This window comes from Ornithorhynchus anatinus, chromosome 14, assembly GCF_004115215.2.
Source record: "Ornithorhynchus anatinus isolate Pmale09 chromosome 14, mOrnAna1.pri.v4, whole genome shotgun sequence".
Classification (NCBI taxonomy): Eukaryota; Metazoa; Chordata; class Mammalia; order Monotremata; family Ornithorhynchidae; genus Ornithorhynchus; species Ornithorhynchus anatinus.
In genome coordinates, this window is record NC_041741.1 from 48243763 (window position 1) to 48263561 (window position 19799).

At 59.1% G+C, this 19799-nt stretch overlaps 1 protein-coding gene across 4 annotated transcripts in view; it reads left to right on the forward strand.

The window, feature by feature from the left end:
- Nucleotides 1-17979, forward strand: part of PLXNB2 (plexin B2) — a 61715-nt gene extending 43736 nt beyond the window's left edge. For all 4 annotated transcript variants that reach the window (XM_029078712.1, XM_029078715.2, XM_029078713.2 and 1 more), the window contains exons 15-37: nt 1443-1591; nt 1730-1838; nt 2813-2949; nt 3068-3238; nt 3755-3884; nt 4315-4542; nt 5639-5815; nt 6235-6374; nt 6582-6682; nt 6940-7169; nt 7749-7930; nt 8721-8787; nt 9068-9214; nt 10043-10199; nt 10856-10956; nt 12543-12627; nt 13708-13862; nt 14327-14487; nt 14732-14879; nt 15087-15151; nt 15504-15579; nt 15993-16067; nt 16737-17979. In XM_029078712.1, the coding sequence (XP_028934545.1) occupies nt 1443-1591; nt 1730-1838; nt 2813-2949; nt 3068-3238; nt 3755-3884; nt 4315-4542; nt 5639-5815; nt 6235-6374; nt 6582-6682; nt 6940-7169; nt 7749-7930; nt 8721-8787; nt 9068-9214; nt 10043-10199; nt 10856-10956; nt 12543-12627; nt 13708-13862; nt 14327-14487; nt 14732-14879; nt 15087-15151; nt 15504-15579; nt 15993-16067; nt 16737-16841 (3096 nt within the window). In that variant the 3' untranslated portion in view covers nt 16842-17979. The remainder of the gene's footprint in view (nt 1-1442; nt 1592-1729; nt 1839-2812; nt 2950-3067; nt 3239-3754; nt 3885-4314; nt 4543-5638; nt 5816-6234; nt 6375-6581; nt 6683-6939; nt 7170-7748; nt 7931-8720; nt 8788-9067; nt 9215-10042; nt 10200-10855; nt 10957-12542; nt 12628-13707; nt 13863-14326; nt 14488-14731; nt 14880-15086; nt 15152-15503; nt 15580-15992; nt 16068-16736) is intronic.
- Nucleotides 17980-19799: the final 1820 nt, after the last annotated feature.

Here is a 19799-nt window from a genome sequence, read left to right on the forward strand (position 1 = left end):
TTCTGTCATAAGAAGGGGAGATAGACCGCATAAATAAATAAAAAAAAATTACAGATGTGGACATAAGTGCCGTGGGGCTGAGGAGGAGGTGAATACCAAGTGCCTAAAGGGTCAGATCCCAACTCCGCCACTTGTCAGCTGTGTGGCTTTGGACAAGTCACTTAACTTCTGTGCCTCAGTTACCTCATCTGTAAAATGCGGATTAAGATTGTGAGCCCCACGTGGGACAATCTGATAACCCTGTATCCTCCCCAGTGCTTAGAACAGTGCTTTACACGTAGTAAGCGCTTAACAAATACCATCATTAATATCCAAGTGCAAGGATCCGAGCAGGGCCTTCCTCTTCCTCTCTTCCCAAGGAGTCGGGATGGGTTTGAGGAAACTCAGGGTCTCAGAAGGCAGGAGGGAGATAGCTGTGGAGGGGGGAAGGGCCAAAGGGAGAACTACCCTCCACCTCCGGCACTCTGAGTCTCTGTAGGTGCTTTCTCCACAACTCCCCTGAAATGGGATTCCTCTCTAGGCTCACTCTCCCTACCTCTGGTGACTCCACCCCCAGGGACGGTTGGTACACAGGTCCCAAAGTCCAGTTCTAGCCCTGTCTGACCCCCGGACTGCTGCCCCGGGATACTGCGTCTAGCTCAAGGTGCTACATCTCAGGACAGAGCAGGGCCAAGCTGAAGGTGGAGCTGGGGCAAAAGAGGGCACCCGGGCGGGTCAGGGGGATGGAGCAGCGTCAACCCAGGGGATGCTGACGGAAGGGTCAGGGCTCTGCAGCTTGAGACTGGCAGCCTGGGCCCCAGGGCCAGACCCATGGTCACAGAACCATAGGGATTGGGGGGGTGGGGAGGGAGGAAGGAAGGGGGCAAACAGAACTGCTGCCCCCCAAATCCCACCCCACCAGGACAAGGGGCCCCGTTGGAGCCTGCGGGCAATAGGTTCAAACTCGACACAAGGAGATACTTCTTCCCCCAGCGGGTGGGGGCCGAGAGCTTGGGATCCGTTCCCACAGGGAGCCGTGCAGACGGAAACGCCGACAGCTCCCAAGAGGGTTGGATGGACCCTTGGGTGAGCCAACCAGGCTGGGGCACTGGAGAACAGTCGGGGACGGAGAAGAGAGAATCAGGGGTATTGGATGGTCCACACTGGATCACCGGGGGACAATCAGGGGTGGAGGGGGAGAGTCAGAGATGTTGGAGAGTTCATGCTGGGGCACTGGGGAAGAGTCAGGAGTGTCAGTTGATCTGTCCCTGACCATGAAGGTGGGTATCTAGGAGGGTTAGAGGGCTACAAATGTTCTGAATCCCCCACCAGATGCAGAATCCTGGGCTGGACAGGCAGCGGGGCTGAGCCAGACCTGGGTCACCCTGGGGCAGGTTGTCCTCTCCTGCTTCGCCGACAGTTTTGGGCAAAGACCCTCAGCTGATGTTTTCTCCTCCCACCAGATCCAGCCGGAGACCGGGCCTCTGGGCGGGGGCATCCGCCTGACCATCATGGGCTCGAATCTGGGAGTGCAGGCCAGCGATGTCCAGCGCATCACCGTGGCCGGCCGGAACTGCACCTTCTACCCGGCCCTCTACTCCGTGTCCACCAGGTGCCCGGGAGGCCGGGGGGAGATTGGGGGGTGCTGCCCTCCTGTTCCTCTCCCCCACTGCCCTTGAGAGAAGGGAGCAGGCCCCCATCCCCTCCTCTGCCGCCTCACCAACCCTCCTCCTCTCGTGCCCCTCCCCAGGATCGTGTGTACGGTCGAGCCCGGAGAGGAGAATATGACTGGCGGCATCGAAGTCGACATCAATGGGAAACTGGGCCAGTCCCCTCCCCATGTCCAGTTCAAGTACCAGGTCGGCCCGGCCGAGGGGGTCTCCCCCGGGGGGATGTCCATCCAGTGGGGGGGGGGCACAGGTCACACCCGCTCACTGTCTTGGGTGTGGCCGGAGGGGCAATGGGGCGGGGTAATGGGGATGGAGGGGCAATGGGGTGGGGTAATGGGGATAGTGGGTGTTAGCGGTGGGGAGAGCAGTCTAGATTGTGAAGCAAGAGGTAGTGTAGACTGAAGTGCAAGACGGGGACGGGGGTGAGGGGCACCGTGCGTATTGTAAGGAGAGGAGTCCCCTTGGTTCAGGGTGGGGAGGAGGCAGTCTAGATGAATTCATTAATTATGGTATTTGTTAAGCGCTTACTATGTGCCGAGCACTGTTCTGAGTACTGGGGTAGATACAAGGTAATCAAGTTGTCCCACGTAGGGCTCACGGTCTAAATTCTCATTTTCCAGATGAGGTAACTGAGGCCCAGAGATGTTAAGTGGCTTGCCCAAAGTCACACAGCAGACAAGTGGCCGAGTAGGATTAGAACCCATGTCCCATGACTCCCAAGCCCGGCCTCTCTCCACTAAGCCACGCTGCTTCTCCGTTAAACAATACTGCTTCTCAGCAGGGAGCCTGGCTCAGTGTCCTGGGTCCAGCGGGGAGGGAGGGGAGTAACTGAATGAATCAATCAGTGGTATTTATTAGGTGCAGAGAACTATATAAAGAGGTTGAGAGAGTACAAGAGAATTAGTGAACACGTTCCCTGCCTCTAATGAGCTGAAAGTCTAGAGGGGGAGACAGACATTAATATAAATAAATCATTTATAGTATATAATAATATACTTAGGCATAATATATTGTGTATAATAGATCTTATATAATCCATGTTATGTAGAGTATATAATCGGATGGTGGGGAGGGAAGCCTGGCTTAGTCCCCTGGGTCCAGTGTCGGCAGCAGGAAGGGGGACCTGGCTCAGTCTCTTGAGTTCAGTCATTTTGATTGCCCAGAAGCCACAGGCCACGAAGATCGAGCCCATAGAGGGGCCCCTCGCCGGAGGGACCCTCATCACCGTCACCGGCGACTACCTGGACACCGGCTTCCGTGAAGACGTCAACGTCTCCCTGGGAAATATCCCCTGCGTTGTGTAAGTCTGACTGACCCCTCGGGGCCTCCCACCCCGCCGGCCCCGAAAACCCCCGCCTCACCAGCGGACGGGGCCTGGCAGCGCTCGCTCACCACTGGCTTCTTCCTCGCGGCTCCAGGGTCTCGTTTGGTAAGGAGATCACGTGCCGGACGGGCCCCTCCAGCTCCCTGGTTGAGGCGTCGGTGTCGGTGACCTACGGAAGCTTCCTGGCCTCCAATGGGAACATCGTCTTCTTCTATCGAGATAACCCGGTCGTCCAAGGGTTTGAGCCTGGCCGCAGCTTCATGAGGTGGGAGCCGCTGGGGTGGGCCTGAGAGGAGGGGGCTAGTGGGTGGGCACTTTTGTGGGGGGATTAGAGAAGCGGCGTGTCTTAGTGGAAAGAGCAAGGGCTTGGGTTCTAATCCCGGCTCTGCTACTTGTCAGCTGTGTGACTTTGGGCAAGTCATTTAACTTCTCAGTGCCACAGTTCCCTCATCTGTAAAATGGAGTTTAAGACTGTGAGCCCCATGTGGGAACCTGATCACCTTGTATCTATCCCAGTGCTTAAAATAGTGCTCGGCACATAGTAAGCGCTTAACAAATGCCATCATTATTATTACTATTATTATTATTATTACTGGGATCCGGCTGCTCCCAGTCACCTGCCCTTTTCCACCCCTGGGTATCCCAAACCACTGTCTTAAGTGTCCAGAGTCCTGGAAGGGGCTGGCCTGGCTCTTGGCACCAAGGGCATCAGAGGAGCAGGGCCCCCAGCCCCAGAGCTAGGCTTATGGCAAGGAGATTTGACATGTCATCTGCCCCGCAGCGGCGGCCGGAACATCAACGTGACGGGCCAGGGCTTCGCCCTGATCCAGAATTTCTCCATGGTGGTGATCGCTCAGCCCGTGCCTTCCCGGCGGAAGCGGCGCCAGGCCAGAAACCCGCAGGCCACCACGGTCAGTCTGGGTTGGGTTACTGCTGGAGAGTCAGGGTTAGAGTCGGGGAGTCGGGGCAGTGGATGGTCCATCCCTGAGCGTGAGGGTGGGTGTCCAGTAGGACGCCAATCATGCAGCTCCTCCAGTTGTCCTGAAGCCGACGCCAGCGACAACTGGATAGATTATGGGGCTGATCCTGGGGATCCCTGAAGCACCATTGAGCTTGGCCGGTGGTAGGGTAGGGCCCCAGAATCCCTGCAATGGGGGCAGATTTTGCCCTCCACTGCCCACCCAAGCTCGATCCCACTTCCCGGAGCACTCTTGCGGCCCCCGCCACCATCCCTGAGTCCTCCATCCCCTTCCCCACTCCACTGCAGACCCATCAAGCCCTCCACTACCCCCCAATCCCTCTGTTGCCCCTTGAGCCCATCGTCGTCCCATTCCCTTTCAGGTCGTGGGCACCAACGTCACCAGGTACAGCGACACGAAGATCGTCTTCCTGTCTCCTCCCCTGCCGGAGTACTCAGAACCGTACAACATCACCACCCTCCTCCAGATGGACGGGCACCGGGTGCCCCTCAAGACAGACTCCAGCACCTTCGAATACGTGCCCGATCCCACCTTTGAGAACTTCACCGACGGCATCAAGAAACAAGTCAACAAACTGATCCACGCTAAGGTGAGCCGGCGCCTGCGGGCAAGGGCGTTTGAGCATCCGGACACCCGGCAGTCACTTGGCGAGGAACGCGTGAGGCACAGCAAACCGACTCCAGCACCGCCGCCTCTTCCCTGGGGGGTCGGGCCACGGATGAGGAAATTGAGGCCCAGAGAGAGGCAGCAGCCCTCCCTAGGTGGCTCAGCAGGGCCAGGGCTGACCTGAGATTAGAACCCAGAACTAGAGTGCCTTCTCCTCTCAAACTGGCATAATCTTGTTGGATGCCAGTGACATCCTAGCCATGCACATAAGGAGGAAATTTAATAATAATAATAATAATGTTGGTATTTGTTAAGCGCTTACTATGTGCAGAGCACTGTTCTAAGCGCTGGGGTAGATACAGGGTAATCAGGTTGTCCCATGTGAGGCCCACAGTCTTAATTCCCATTTTACAGATGAGGGAACTGAGGCACAGAGAAGTTAAGTGACTTGCCCACAGTCACACAGCTGCCAAGTGGCAGAGCCGGGATACCAATCCACACCCATCCCCAGCCTCCCTGGGCCCAGGAAGCCCCACCAATAAAATTTGGGTCCTTTCCTCCTCCCTTGGGCACACACCCGTGCCCTTTTGTCAGAAGAAATACAGGGTGGCCTAGGGAAAATCAGGAGACTTGGTTTCTAATCCCAGTTCTGTCCCTGCCCTGTCGTGTAACCTTGAACAAGTTACTTCACTTCTCTAGGCCTCAGTTTCCTCATCCGTAAAAAGGATAAAATACCCATTCTCCCCACCTCAGACATTGAGTCCCAGGTGAGAGAGGATCTGCATCCAATCTCTCCTTATATTGTATCTACCCCAGGGTTTAGTATATAGTGAGCGCTTGACAAATACCACAATTACTATTGCAGGAGGGTGGGGACAGGGGTCGGAGGGACTGGAGTCTGCTGGGGAGGGTCATTTGGTCAGTCCAACTTGAGGGGATGGGCATTTGGAAGCAGTAGGGGGTAGGAGAGGAGGAGGGGTCGGGAGGGCATTCTGGGCAGGGGGACGGCACAGGCTCAGGGGCGGGAGGTCCGAGCCCCCAGCCAACCTCCCGCCCGCCACCTGGCTTCCCCGTCACAGGGGACGAACCTGAACAAGGCCATGACCATCCACGAGGCCGAAGCCTTCGTCGGAGAGGAACGTTGCTTCATGAAGACCCTGACGGAGACGGACCTGTACTGCGAGCCCCCCGAGGTGCAGCCGCCCCCGAAGAAGCGACAGAAAAGGGACACCACCGCCAACCTTCCAGAGTTCACCGTGAGTCGTCCGGCCCTCCCCGCCCCCTCATTCGGACCTCTGTTTCTCCCACTGCAACCCCACCCTAAGGTCGGATGTGGGGAAAGGCGGGAGCGAGATTTTGAATTCTGGCGCACCTGGGAATTTTGAATTTGAATTTTGGTAGGTGGAAGTGGTTTCCAGTTTTTCAGGTTTCCGGTGACATCATTTCGGTCGAAGGGATGGACCATGGTTGCTTGTTCCGGTTCATTCAATCGCATTTATTGAGCACTTACCGTGTGCAAAGCACTGTACTAAGTGCTCATTGAGGAAAGGGTTGTGATGTGCAGCTCCGCTTCGAGTAGGGGACCGGGGAAGCATGGGGGCGGATATCCACGGTTGACCCGAAGCCTCTATGCTTAGCAAGAGAGTCACCCGCTCCCCACCCCCACCCCACGCAGGTCCGGTTCGGGACACGCGAGTGGACCCTGGGGCGGGTGGAGTACGACACACGGCCCAGCGACACGACTCTGAGCGTCATCCTGCCGCTGGTCATCATCCCCATGGTCGCCATCATCGCCATCTCCATCTACTGCTACAGGTAGGGCTACCCTGGCTCTCACCAGCGGCCTTCCTGCTGCAGCTTTGGCCCACCCCGTCCGGGCCCCTCTCTGGCCCATGGCCTCCCCCACCACCAGGCTGACCAGCCCTTCCTCCTGCCGCTTGGCCTCGTGCTCTGTCCCCCTCTGTCCCCCCGGGACTCCTCCCAGCCCTCGTGCTCCTGTGACCTGGGATCTTCCTCCCCAAGGCGGAAAAGCCAACAGGCAGAGAGGGAGTATGAGAAGATCAAGTCGCAGCTGGAGGGGCTGGAGGAGAGCGTACGGGATCGCTGCAAGAAGGAGTTCACAGGTCCGACGGGGCTGGACTGCAGGGAGCGGGGAGGCCGGGGAGAGCTGAATGGGAGGGTGGACCGGAGGGGGCAGCTCTGGGGGAGTGGGTGGCTGGGGATGGAGGGGTGATGGGATGGACCGGAGGAGCTGGAAGGAGAGGCGAAGGTGGGGTGACAAACAGGTAGTCAGACTGACTGACCGGTGGGGCCTTCGTGAGGCTGGGACCACCTGCCCACCTCCTCTGATCGCCTCCGCCCGGCCCGGTTCTCCCTACAGACCTGATGATTGAGATGGAGGACCAGACCAATGACGTGAGCGACGCCGGGATCCCCGTGCTGGACTACAAGACGTACACCGACCGGGTGTTCTTCCTGCCGTCCAAGGATGGGGAGAAGGACGTCATGATCACCGGGAAGCTGGACATCCCCGAGGCCCGGAGGCAGACTGTGGAGCAGGCCCTCAACCAGTTCTCCAACCTGCTCAACAGCAAGACGTTTCTGATCACCGTGAGCACGACCCCACGGCCTGCCGGGGCTCAGGGGCGTCACCAGCCGGGGGGAGAAGGTCCTGGGCTTAGTGTAGAAGGGACAACTCATCTGGGTCTGCCTGGCAACTCGGGGCCCTAGAATGTCTTAACCATGGAGAGGTGACCAGTGGAGGGAGCGGAGCTGTGGTGGAGTTTGGGTCAATCCCAACTCTGGGTGGGGAAGTGGGGAGCAAGGGGGACTGGGCGGGGGCAGGGGCAGGGTAGTTGTTGGAGGAATAAATCCCCCTGCTCGAGGTTCGGCCACTGTTATTCCTCCAACTATCGGAATTGGAACTTAAGACAAATTGGAAGGCAGCCCTAAAAGAATCAGGCAATGGCTCTAAAATCCATATACTGCTCCCCAGGCTGTGATTCCTGGGCTTTTGGAGTTTTGTGGGTCTCCGGGTCTGGGGTCAAGGGATGCGGGGGGGTGGGTTTGCTTCAGGAGAGGGTTGGGAGGCTGTGGTCAAACCGCTACAGGCCGCTCCCAGGGCTTGGCTGCTTTGTGTCTGCCTTCCCTGGCTGAGCCCGGCCCCCCGCCGGCTCCCTCTGCCCCCAGTTCATCCACACACTGGAGAACCAGCGGGAGTTCTCCGCCCGGGCCAAGGTGTACTTTGCGTCGCTGCTGACGGTGGCTCTGCACGGGAAGCTGGAGTATTACACCGATATCCTCCGCACTCTGTTCCTCGAGCTCATGGACCAGTACGTTGGGGCCAAGAACCCCAAGCTCATGCTCCGAAGGTACGGCGGGGCATGTCCGCTGGGTTCTCCGACAGCCCCCGGCAGTCCTTCTGCTTTTTCCCAGTCCTCCCGCTCTCTCTCAGTACCCCCCAGTCCTCCTCACTCCTCCTGTCTTCTTCCCCGAGGCCTCTCGAAGTCTTCCTCAGTCCTCTCAGTCCCTACCATAATAATGATAATAATAATAATTAGGGCATTTGTAAGTGCTTACTATGTTCCAGGCACTGTACTAAGCACTGGGATGGATACAAGCAAATCGGGTTGGATACGGTCCCTGTCCCACATGGGGCTCAAAATCTCAATCCCCATTTTACAGATGAGGGAATTGAGGCCCAGAGAAATGAATCGACTTGCCCAAGGTCACACAGCAGACAAGTGGTGGAGTCGGAATTAGAACTCATGACCTTCTGACTCCCAGGCCCGTTCTCTATCCGCTGGGCCACTCTGCTTCCTTCCCAGTCCTCTCCAGTCCCCTCCAGTTCCTCTTGCAGCCCTCCCTAGTCCCTACAGTTCCTCTAACCTCCCACTTTCCTCCCCATCTCCTCTGCCCCCTCCCATAGTCCTCCCCAGACCTCTTGGGCCAACCTGAGTGCTCCTGGGTCTGGGCTCTTCCTCTCTCTTGTACTCAAGGCCACGGACAGCCTGGCAGCGGGCTGGCATAGCTGCGGACCCTCGGTGTCCCATGGGGCGGGGGACAGAAGTAGGAGGCCACGGTTCTGATGGGGACTCGGGGCCAGAGGGTTTTGGAGGGTTTCAGTTCCGCTAATGATAAAACGCCCTCCCCGTTTGGCAGGTCAGAGACGGTGGTGGAAAGGATGCTGTCCAACTGGATGTCCATCTGTCTGTACCAGTACCTCAAGGTAGCGGGGGCGTCTCAGACGGGCAGGATGAGGGAAGGAGGGCAGAGCGGGGGGCTGGAACCAACTGAATGTCCATCTGTCCGGACCAGTATCTTAAGATGGGGGGGCATCTCCAGGGTCAGGCGGGAGGTAGAGCGGGGTGCTCAGACCAGTGGATGTCTCTTGGTTTGGACCAGTACCACAAGGTAGTGGGGGCATCTAGCAGGGGCATCTCTGGGTGCCTGGCGAAGGGCCGGGATCAGAGGTCGTCCGCCCACCCACGGTCCGGTCCCCTCACCAGGACAGTGCCGGCGAGCCTCTGTACAAGCTGTTCAAGGCCATCAAGCACCAGGTGGAGAAGGGGCCCGTGGACGCCGTGCAGAGGAAAGCCAAGTACACGCTGAACGACACGGGCCTGCTGGGCGACGACGTCGAGTACAGCCAGCTGGTCAGTGCCCCCCGGCCGTGGCGCCCGCTCATGGTGACAGCTGCGGCCCTCTGAGCGTGCTGTTCTGCTCATGGCTCCCTGCTTAAAGCTTTGCCCGTGACACCCTACTCGAGGAGCCCTGCTTACGATGCCTCCCCAGCACTCTGCCCATGACACCCTGCCGTGGTTCTGAGATACCCCGCTTAATGTGCCAAAGGGCACCGTGGGCCAGGGAGTGTTTCCTGGACTGCCGAATCTGGGCAACCGCCCCCCGGCTGGCCAGCCTAGAGAAGGGTGTTGGCAGGGCAGAATTCTGATGTTCATTTCTGAGATCCTCTTCAGGATGTGCACGGAGTATTGTGTATTGGTGCCCATCCTGTCCTGTCTCCCCACGGCAGACAGTCTGTCCCTGCTCCAGTGCAGAGAAGTGTGTTTGTGTGTGTTTATTTGTGTTCTGGCTCCCCATCAGACCGGCAGGCCCTCCAGAGCAGGGACAGTGACTCTGTCTCCCCCGTCCCTCCCCCAGCGCCCATTAGAACATATGTGTGTGAGTGTGTATGCACATGCATGTATGTCCCCTGTCTCCCCGTCAGACTGGCAGCCCCTCGAGGGCAAAGCCCGTTCGTCCTCCTCTGTCTGCCCCTCCCCCAGTGTCAACTGCAGAGCTCTGTCCTCAGAGCTCTTGGAACCACCTGGGACAGATATTGAGACAGGCAGGCAGGTCAACTGCGCGATAACAGAAACTGACCTGGATCCCCGTGGGCGAATCACTCTCACTCTGGGAGCCGGGATGGTGCCGGATGTTAGAAACGAGGTCCCCGGCTGAAGGCACCTCTATCCCGGCCGCAGACGGTGAGCGTCATCGTGCAGGACGAAGGCACGGACCCCGTCCCGGTCAAGGTCCTGAACTGCGACACCATCTCCCAAGTCAAGGAGAAGATCATCGACCAGGTGTATCGGACGCTGCCCTGCTCGCAGTGGCCCAGAGCCGACAGCGTGGTCCTCGGTACGTCCTGCACGCCCACCTCCCCTTGCGCGGGGGATGATCTCTGCACAGCCACCTCTAGTCGTCGGCGTGTCGGGGGGGACCCCGGGGACCCTCGCCTGGGTGTTTCCGGCCAGGCCTTCCCAAGACGGTCATCTCTGCCACCGTCCCCCGGGAGCCGCCTGGTTCCATTAGAGGCCACACCTGGTGAATGTGAAACCCGGACATCCGGGTGGGGGTGGGGGCTTTCCTGCTGGGCTAGAAAGAGGGAGAGGCATTCCTGCAGCGTTTCTGCAACCGGGGCCAGCTGCTGCCCCCCAGTTGGAGTCGTCCAAGCGGACGGCCGAGGCGAGGTCAGATGAGCGCGTGTCGGGATGGCTCGTGACCTCCTTTCCTACTCCCGCCGCAGGCCTGGAGCATGTAGTCCAAGAGTCCAGAGTGTACTGTCCTGGAGCTTGCAGGGGCTGAGGTCCCGTGGCCGACTTCCCTCATGAGGGATGCGGGACCCCGACCAACGCGAGGGGGACAGAGAGAGAGTCGGTCCAGTCTTGTCCTCTCTAGTGCCGGGATCTTGTCGAGTGGGATGGGGGCACGACAAGCGGGTGCCCGAGTCAGGGTGGGCCGGGGGCAGCAGCCGAGGTTAGGGGAAATCACCAGAAAATGACGTCTGCCCACAGAGTGGCGGCCGGGCTCCACGGCGCAGATCCTGTCGGACCTGGACTTGACCTCCCTGCGGGATGGCCGGTGGAGACGCATCAACACGCTGATGCACTACAACGTAAGGAGGGGTAGGGCAGAGGGGAAGAGGAAGAGGAGAGCAAGTGGCCGTGGCTTCAGGGGGTTGTGGGAAAGGGTGGCTCATCTCGGGCCCCGCCTTTGAAATTACTCAGATCACAGAACCATAGGGCTGAAAAGGGTCGGGAGCGGTCACCCGCTTAATCCCCCCCACCTCCCAGGACATCTTCTTCCAAAGTAGCGAAGCCACAAGATGCCTCTCGTGGTCTGAAGTAATTGGAAGAGGCAGTGCCCCAGCCCCTCAACTACCAGTTCTGCCCAGTCGGGATCTAGTTCCAGAGTCTTAACCCCAGTCCTCCTTGCTGCAGTAAAAGCAACAACAACAACAAAAATTATCCTTAACCCACTTCAGCCCCAGAAACATGTATAAATTAGGGGTGCAGTCTAGGAGCTGCTCAGAGCTGCTCCCAGATTCTCCAGCCAACCAGGCCTCTTCAGGGGGTTATCTGATCCATCCCCCTGTCTCTGGGCTGAATGGCCCACTTCACCCAACCTTGGCAGAACTCTGTTCAGAGGGTCTCTGGAGGAGACTCCCCATCCTTCCTGGGCCCCACGGTCTGGTGGATCGCCAACTCTCAAGCCAAGAGGTCCTTCCTTAATTCAACCCCAGATCCCTCATGCCGCAAAGGAAAGCCCCCACCCCCTCATCCTATCTGTGGAGGAAATAGGAAGGGTCTGTCTGGGCTGTCACTGACCTCAGTCTTCTCTCTGGGGGAGGGAGACGTGGATGTCCCGAGGCCAGAACCATCAATCAGTGGTATTTATTGAACATTTACAGTGTGCAGAGCACTATACTTAACGCTTGGGAGAGCGCTTAACAAATACCATTATTATTATTATGATTACAACAGAATTAGATGTATCCCCTGCCCACAAGGAGCTTACAGTCTAGCGGGAATCAATCCAGAAAGCCAGAGCTGGTCATCCAGGCCAACCCACTCCCACCAGGCGGCTGAAGGGGCGACCCACTTAGGACGGGCGGGGTTTCGTGGAGTAGCGGATAGAGCACGGGCCTGGGAGTCAGAAAGTCATGGGTCCTAATCCCGGCTCTGCCACTCGTCTGCCACTGAGTGGCCTTGGGCAAGTCACTTCACTTTTCTGTGCCTCAGTTCCCTCATCTGTAAAATGGGGATTGATGTGAGCCCCACGTGGGACTGAGACTGTGTCCCACCCAATTTGCTCACATCCGCCCCAGCGCTTAGTTCAGTGCTTCATACATAGTGCATAACAGATACCGCAGTTATTCTTATTTACTCTTCTCTGCACGAGCTCCGGGACGTGGACCCCATCTCCTCCCGGAGAGCCGATTCCAGGGTTGGTCCCCTGGGTGGGACGGCGGGAGGGAGATCCAGTGCTCTCTCAATGGCTCCTCAGTGGCCAGAGAGAGCAGCTGGTCAAACTCTTCCCCTCAGAAACCTCCCAGGGCTTGGAGCCCTCGGCCTTTCCTTCTTTAGGCCACGGTCCAGCATGGCGCAGGAATGGGACGGGGACGTGGGCCGGGTGGAGAAGGTGGGAGTGACCCGTAGTACCAAAGGACGAGACAGGATATGTAGATGGCTCCCCCTGCAGGTGCGGGACGGAGCCACCCTCCTCCTGTCCAAGGTGGGCGTCTCTCAGCAGCCGGAGGACAACCAGCAGGATGCTCCTGGGGAGCGTGAGTAGCCTCTGCCTTCTCTTCCCCCAGCTCCTGTGGGTGGAGGCGGGCAGTCTTCCCCAGCGCTTATAAGCCCTTAACAAAAACCCCAGTGGATATTATTATATTATATTATGTTCCCCCCTGAATCCGTCGTGCAGGACTCCCGTTCTCTGGCCCCGCCTGTCTCTTACCCGCTCTCACTCTGTCATACACGCCCACACAGTCTCTGCCTGTCATGCGTGCTCACGCTGTCTCCGTCTCTCACATATGCTCACTCTGTTTCTTCCTCACATACTGTCTCTCTCACACACACTGTCTCTGTGCCCCCCGCCCCCAATCTTGGTCCCACTGGGTTTTGGGGCTTCATCTCTGGGTTTAGAGTTTCACCCCTTTTTTGGGCTCAAAGGCCTCAGCATCTGGACCCATGAAGTGGGGTTCCCCACTTGCAAGGCAGAAAGGACACCCTTGGGAGGGGCCCTTCGCTGGCTCTGCCCAGCCGGACGCCGGTGGCTACCCCCCGCGGTCGGGCGGGGAGACGGGAATTTCGTGAGTCCCACGTCTGCATCCGCGCATCCGGGAAGCCGGTGCCCGGCGGGGAGGGGATTTCCAGAGACCTTGCTCTCTGCCTGGCCTCAGAGACGGGGAAGCAAAGAGATTCTCTGGGGGTGTCTGTCTCTCTGGGTCTGTGTGTCTTTTTCAGTCTGGTGCTCTGTGTGTCTCTGAGCCTCTGCTCCGCGTCCGTCTATCTGTCTGTCTCTGTGAGTCGCTCTCTGTGGGCAAGGTCTGGGCCTCGTGCTTCTGTCGGGCTTTTCCGAAGTAGTAAAGGCCATCTCCCGTCTTGCTGCCCTACCCAGTTCTCTCTTCCCTCTCTGACAATCTGTCAATCCTGGTGGGCAATTCCAACCTCTGGTTGCCCCACGACCCCTCATCTATCCATCCCCCGCCCCGCCCTCCGTATTCCCGATCCCTGCCCCCAGCCGAAGGGATCGCTTCACCCCCCAGGAAGTGGGTGGCAACTAGTGGGAGCGCCCCTGACCCTGCCGTGGGTGTGGCAATCCCCTGGCCCACCTGAGGGTTTCGGGATGGGGGCGTTTCCAGGCCAGGCCCTGCTGGAGGATGAGAACAAAGTCTGGCACCTGGTGCGGCCGATGGACGAGGTGGACGAGGGCAGGTCCAAGCGGGGCAGCGTCAAGGAGAAGGAGCGGACGAAGGCCATCACCGAGATCTACCTGACGCGGCTTCTCTCCGTGAAGGTCGGACCCTCCCCCGTCCCCCAGCCCCCCGTGACCCCGCAGACCGCCGCCTCCCCTCCCTCCAAGGTTCCCTCCACGGGCCTCGCTGGGACCTCCAGTGGGTCACGGGGTTGGAGGCTGGCCGGGGCCTCCCCCGACGTCAACACCGGCCTCCGCCGGGCCTTCCGGGTGACTTCGCGAGCCTCCTCTGGGCAAGGCAGTCTGGGAGGGAGCGGTACACAGAGACAGCGATAGAGACACACGAGAGAGAGGCTCTTTCCCAGACACACACAAAGACCCCCTCCCTCCTCACAGGCAGGGAGGGGAAACAAGACCCGCTTCCGTGGGGTCAGCGTGACTGGCCTGGGGCAGCGGACTGTGGTTTTGGGGCGCCGGGAGGGGCCGACCGACCCCTCCCGTTGAGGCAGGGGAGCCGGAGCCGCCGCCGTCCCGACCGACCACCCGCCGGCCCTCTGTCTCCCCAGGGGACGCTGCAGCAGTTCGTGGACGACTTCTTCCACAGCGCGCTCGCCTCCGGCCACACCGTGCCCCCTGCCGTCAAGTACTTCTTTGACTTCCTGGACGAGCAGGCCGAGAGGCACGAGATCAAGGACGAGGACACCATCCACATCTGGAAGACCAACAGGTGAGGGTGGGCAGAAGGACAGAACTCCTACTCCCCCAGGCCCCCTGCGAGCCCCCTGGACCACCGGCCCTGGGCTGGGGAAGAAGTTCATTTCTCACCCACTCACTCACCGCACACACACACCATTGCAGTTATCCACACAGGCATACACGCACACACACGCACACGCCTCCCTCCGGCCCTGGCTCTGAACCCCTTCCTCACGGCTCGCCTGTCTCCTGCTTCCCACCCATCCCCCCCACAGCCTGCCCCTCCGCTTCTGGGTGAACATTCTGAAGAATCCCCACTTCATCTTCGACGTCCACGTGAACGAGGTAGTCGATGCCTCTCTGTCGGTCATCGCCCAGACCTTCATGGACGCCTGCACCCGGACCGAGCACAAGCTGAGCCGTGTAAGCTCCCCCTCCCTTCGCCCATCCCTCCCGCTCCCACTCCCACCCGCCTGTTTGCCATCCCGCCCTTTCTGCCTTTCCCCATCCCGGAACTCTTCCCTCCCCAACCGGATACGCTTTCTCCCGGGCTGGGGGAGAAAAACAGGGTGGGGCTCTGGACCCTAAGGGCCTGAAGCTGCACTGACCCTTCCGGATATGTGTCCCCAGGACTCCCCAAGCAACAAACTGTTGTACGCCAAGGAGATCTCCACCTACAAGAAGATGGTAGAAGAGTAAGTGGCTGGGGGCTGGGGGCTGGAGGCACAGTCTGGATGCTGACCCCACGGGTGGGATGGGGAGGGGCAGGGCATCCTCCAGCCTGAACCCTCGACGGGGTCACGGAGAGTTTCTCCAACTGCTTTCCCTGGACCAGCCCCACCCATCCCTGCCAGGCTCCCCCACCACGCTGCTCAGTGGGGCCGGCCCGCTGTTCGGGGATGGGCACGGGACATGCTCGCTATGCCTCCCCCCGGGTCCGAGTGGTCCCTGAGCAGCCCAGTTCCTGCGGGGAGATCGGGGCTGGCCCAGAGTCCGGGGCCAGCTGACCCGTCGTTCCCTCCGTCCGTTCCCCCGCCCCGGCCGCAGTTACTACAAAGGGATTCGTCAGATGGTACAAGTGAGCGACCAGGACATGAACACGCACCTGGCCGAGATTTCCAGGGTGAGTGCGGGCGGGAACCCCTCTTCTGTGCCCCCGCCTTCCCACCCGGCCCGGGAGAGGCTGCCCAACTAGGGCGGACCGAGCCTGAGGGATCCCCCGGGGCAGAGACCGGAGACCCCGGCCCCGGGCCGCCCAACCCCCAACTCGTGTCCGACGATATCCTCCTCTGCCGCTGTAAGCCTGGGTCTTCGTCCACTGAGAGCAGCTGGCCCCTCTTCCCCCCTCCCCCGCCAGATGCCCCCCGGAGGCTGGGGCTGAGCCCCCCCTCGGCCTTGCCATCTCCTGGCCGGGCGGCCCCCGGAGCCCCAGGCCCGATTTCCCATCCCTGGCTCCTGGGCTGCTCCCGGCCCGACCTCACCCACCTCCGGTCTCTCTCCTGTGTCCCACCCTCTTTCCCCCCCTCCCCCATACAGGCACACACGGACTCTCTGAACACGTTAGTGGCCGTTCACCAGCTGTATCAGTACACGCAGAAATACTACGATGAGGTCAGTGCATAACTTCCTCGCTCAGTGTTCCCGGGCCCCTTCCTCCTCCCTGCCCCTACACCTCCATGGCTCAGGTTGGACGGGGGGGTGGGAGGGAGAAAGAGAGGGAGGAGCCGGAGACGTAGGGGAGTTGAGGGGGATGTTGGGGGAAGCCCGAGATGGCTTTCTTCCCCGACCTCTCCAACCTCATCTCCTCCTGCAGTGTCCCAGTGCATGAATCAACTCATCCAACCCTCTGCCTCTGGGCAGGGCAGCCCCCTCCCCTGGCTTGGACACTTTGGGGCAGGATTAGGGGGTTCCTCTTGCCCTTGAAGATATCTAGGGATGGAGGCCCCCCGCCCAACCACTTCCATGCCTTCAATTCCCCACGCCCTGGCCTTTTCTGGACCCCTACAACCCCACCCCCTCCCCCCGTGGGCAAGATTCTTTCGTCTCTAACTTGGGTTGTCGGGAACTCGGGCCGAGGCCCGTCCGGCCTCAGGATAGAGATAGCGCTTTGGGGGTGGGGGGAGTTGGGGTGGCACTCAGGGGTCTTGGAGAAGGTGGAGGATGGAGGCTTGGATATTCTCGGGGACCGGTGAGGGCAACGACCAAACGGAAAGCTCAGAGAAAGCAGGATTGCCCCACCCCCCTCCCCGGGTTCATCTCACGCGGCCATCCGTCCTGCAGATCACCAACGCGCTAGAGGAAGACCCGGCCGCCCAGAAGATGCAGCTCGCCTTCCGTCTGCAGCAGATCGCCGCCGCGCTGGAGAACAAAGTCACCGACCTCTGACCTCTGACCTCCGACCTCGGGCGCGAGAACAGCAATAACTGCGTCCCCGGCCCCCCCCGGCCCAACCCCCGCCCTCCGCCGAAGATGTTGAAATTCCTTCTCCGCGGTCCAGGAAATAGTGTTATATTTTTATTGTCCCATCTGGGCTGCGCTGGGCAGGGCAGCATTTTTGATAGCCGAGCCGCAATGTAAAGAGAATTTTTACTGTAAATTTCGCTTCTGTCGGGAACCCGTGTGCGTGCGTTGACTCGGAGAGAGGCCGGTTGGAGAGGAGCAGAGGGAGCCCGGCCGGAGCCCGGCCGGAGCAGGGGCCCAGGGCAGCCGGTTCCCACCCATCCAAGCCTCGGCCGTCCCGGAGCCGTGAGCCTTGGCGCCCGCCGGCCTGGCGCCTTGAGGTCCGCCCGCCCCGGATACGGCGCCCCTCCCCACTGGGCTCAGGGAGTCAGCTAGCCAGATGCAGGGGCTCGCTGGGTCCCGGGCCCCCCGGGGGCATCAGGCTGAGGGATTTGAGGGTCTCGCTTTCCGAACCACGAGTGTCCCGGTCGCGGCGGCGACGCTAATGTGCCTTATCCGAACTTTGGGGTCGGGGAGGGGCTAAGGCCCGCCCCGCCCCACTCCGCCGCCGCAGGGAGACGTCGTGTGTGCGTCGGGGGGACCGGGGAGAGGGGGGAGGTCCGCCAGACCCTCGGGGGGGTTGGAGGCCGTCCCCGTCGACCGAACAGGGATAGCGGCTGGGCTGCCGGTCCAGCCCCCACGCACGGAGACGAGGCGGCGACCCCTGATCCCGGCCACCGGGGTCGAGCGGCAGGTAGGAGGAGGAAAAATAGGTACGTCCCTGTGCCCCCCGCCCCCCGCCCTCCTCCCCCAACCCACCTCCAGCCTCCCACCGGGTTCGGCTCCTCGGGACCGGCCGGATCGACGGAGAGACGGATGGAGAGGTGGTCTCGGCCCAGCCGTCTCGGTCTCAGAGGAACGGGAGGCCTCCTGTTTTATATCGAAACGTGTCTGTGTGTAGTCTCGGGCCTCTTTGGAAGAGGAGTCAGCCTGGCAGGATTGCTGGGGAGAGAGCAGTCCCACCCCTTCACCGTGTGTCAGTCTTGTTCATTGTCCAGCAAATATAATGTTCTTTTCCACCAAACGTCTGAACTCCTTCCTGGCTGTGTGGGTCTAGGGGTGCGGCTGGGCAAGAGGGTGGGGGACTGAGGGACTGTCTAGACCCTCGGCACCAGGTCACAAGCCCATGGAGCAGAAGCAATAATAATCATTAATAATAGTAATAATGGCATTTCTTAAGCGCTTACTATGTACCAGGCTCTATACCGAGCACTGAGGTGGATATAAGCAAATCGGGTCCCTCATTCGCAAAACGCAAACCGGGTCCCTCAAGACGCAGTCCCTCTACCACGTGGGGCTCACAGTGTCAATCCCCAGTTTACCGATGAGGTGACGGAGGCTCAGAGAAGTGAAGTGACTTGCCCAGGATCACACGGCAGACACATGGCATGGCGGGCCTGGAACCTATGACCGTCTGACTCGCAGGCCCCGGGCTCTATCCGTTATGCCATGGATCATCCAGTCCAGTCCCCTGCCTCTGGATGTTTGTCCCCTGGGGCCTGAGTCCCTCTCGTTGTGGGCAGGGAATGTGTTTGTTATATTGGACTCTCCCAAGTGCTCATTACGGTGCTCTGCTCAATAAATAACGACGGACTGCTCTAGGGGAGAGGAAAAGGAGCAATCTGTGGCCTGGTCTAATGGCCAGGATTTCCCTGCTTCCTGCAGAACTATTGAGTGCCGGCTATGGGTAATGCATTATATCAAGCACTTGGGATGGTCAGTGGTAATAATAATAATAATGGTGATATTAAGTGCTTACTACATTTCTAGCACTATACTAAACACTGGTGCTTATATTGGACACAGTCCCTGTCCCCCGTGTGGTTCACGGTCTAAGTGGGGGAAAAAACGCATATCGAATCCTTGTTTTACAGGTGAGGAAACTGAGGCAGAGAGATGCTAAGTGGCTTGCCCAGGGTCACACAGCAGGCAAGTAGTAGAGCCAGGATTAGAACCCAGGTCTGCGATCTTCCCACTAGACCACACTGCTTCTCCACTGCTTCTCTGTGCAGAGCAGAGAAGGGACGCAGTCCCTGCCCGTGAAGAGCTCACTCTCTCGAATGGAGAAGACAGACATTAAAAATATTTACAAAAGGGTAACCAGAGGAAGTTGGAGTAATGGCAGTTTGCACTCAATAAATATGACTGATTGAATGTACGTTTGATTAATAAGCAGAGAGGAGGACTCAGGATGGGGATGACTCTCCCTCTCTAGACTATAAGCTCTTTATGGGCAGGGAATGCATCTAATCAGTTCCATCGAATTGTCTCTCCCAAACACTGAATATGGTGCTCTGCACACAGTCAACATGCAGTCGATACGTATGATTGGTTAATTGATTTGACTCCATGCTGGAGGAGGCTGACGAGTTTGTACGGCCTGAGGACCCACTGGAGATGGCTTGTTTGGATTTTAGCCGGGATTTGAATATGGGAGGGGCTGTGGTCTGTTGGGTTTTTTTATATGGTATTTGTTGAGCACTTAGTCTGTGCCGGGCATTGTACTAAATGCTGGGGTTTATACCAGCTAATCAGGATGGACCCATTCCCTGGCTCGTGCCCGCCCATTTTGCAGATGAGAACACGGGGCTGGGATTCAGGAGGACCTGGGTTCTAATCCTGGCTCCGCCACTCGTCTGCTCTGTGACCTTGGTGTCACCCATCGCTCGGGGATGGGTTCGACGACAGAGAGAGATAAACCGGGAACAGAAAGCCTGAGTTTTATACAAAATTTTTATCCCGTGAGGCAAATTGAATTATTTTATCATTTTGGATGCAGAGGATTGAGCCTCCCTTTCCGGAGGCCCCTTTCGGGGAATGTGATCATTTAATGATATTAAGACT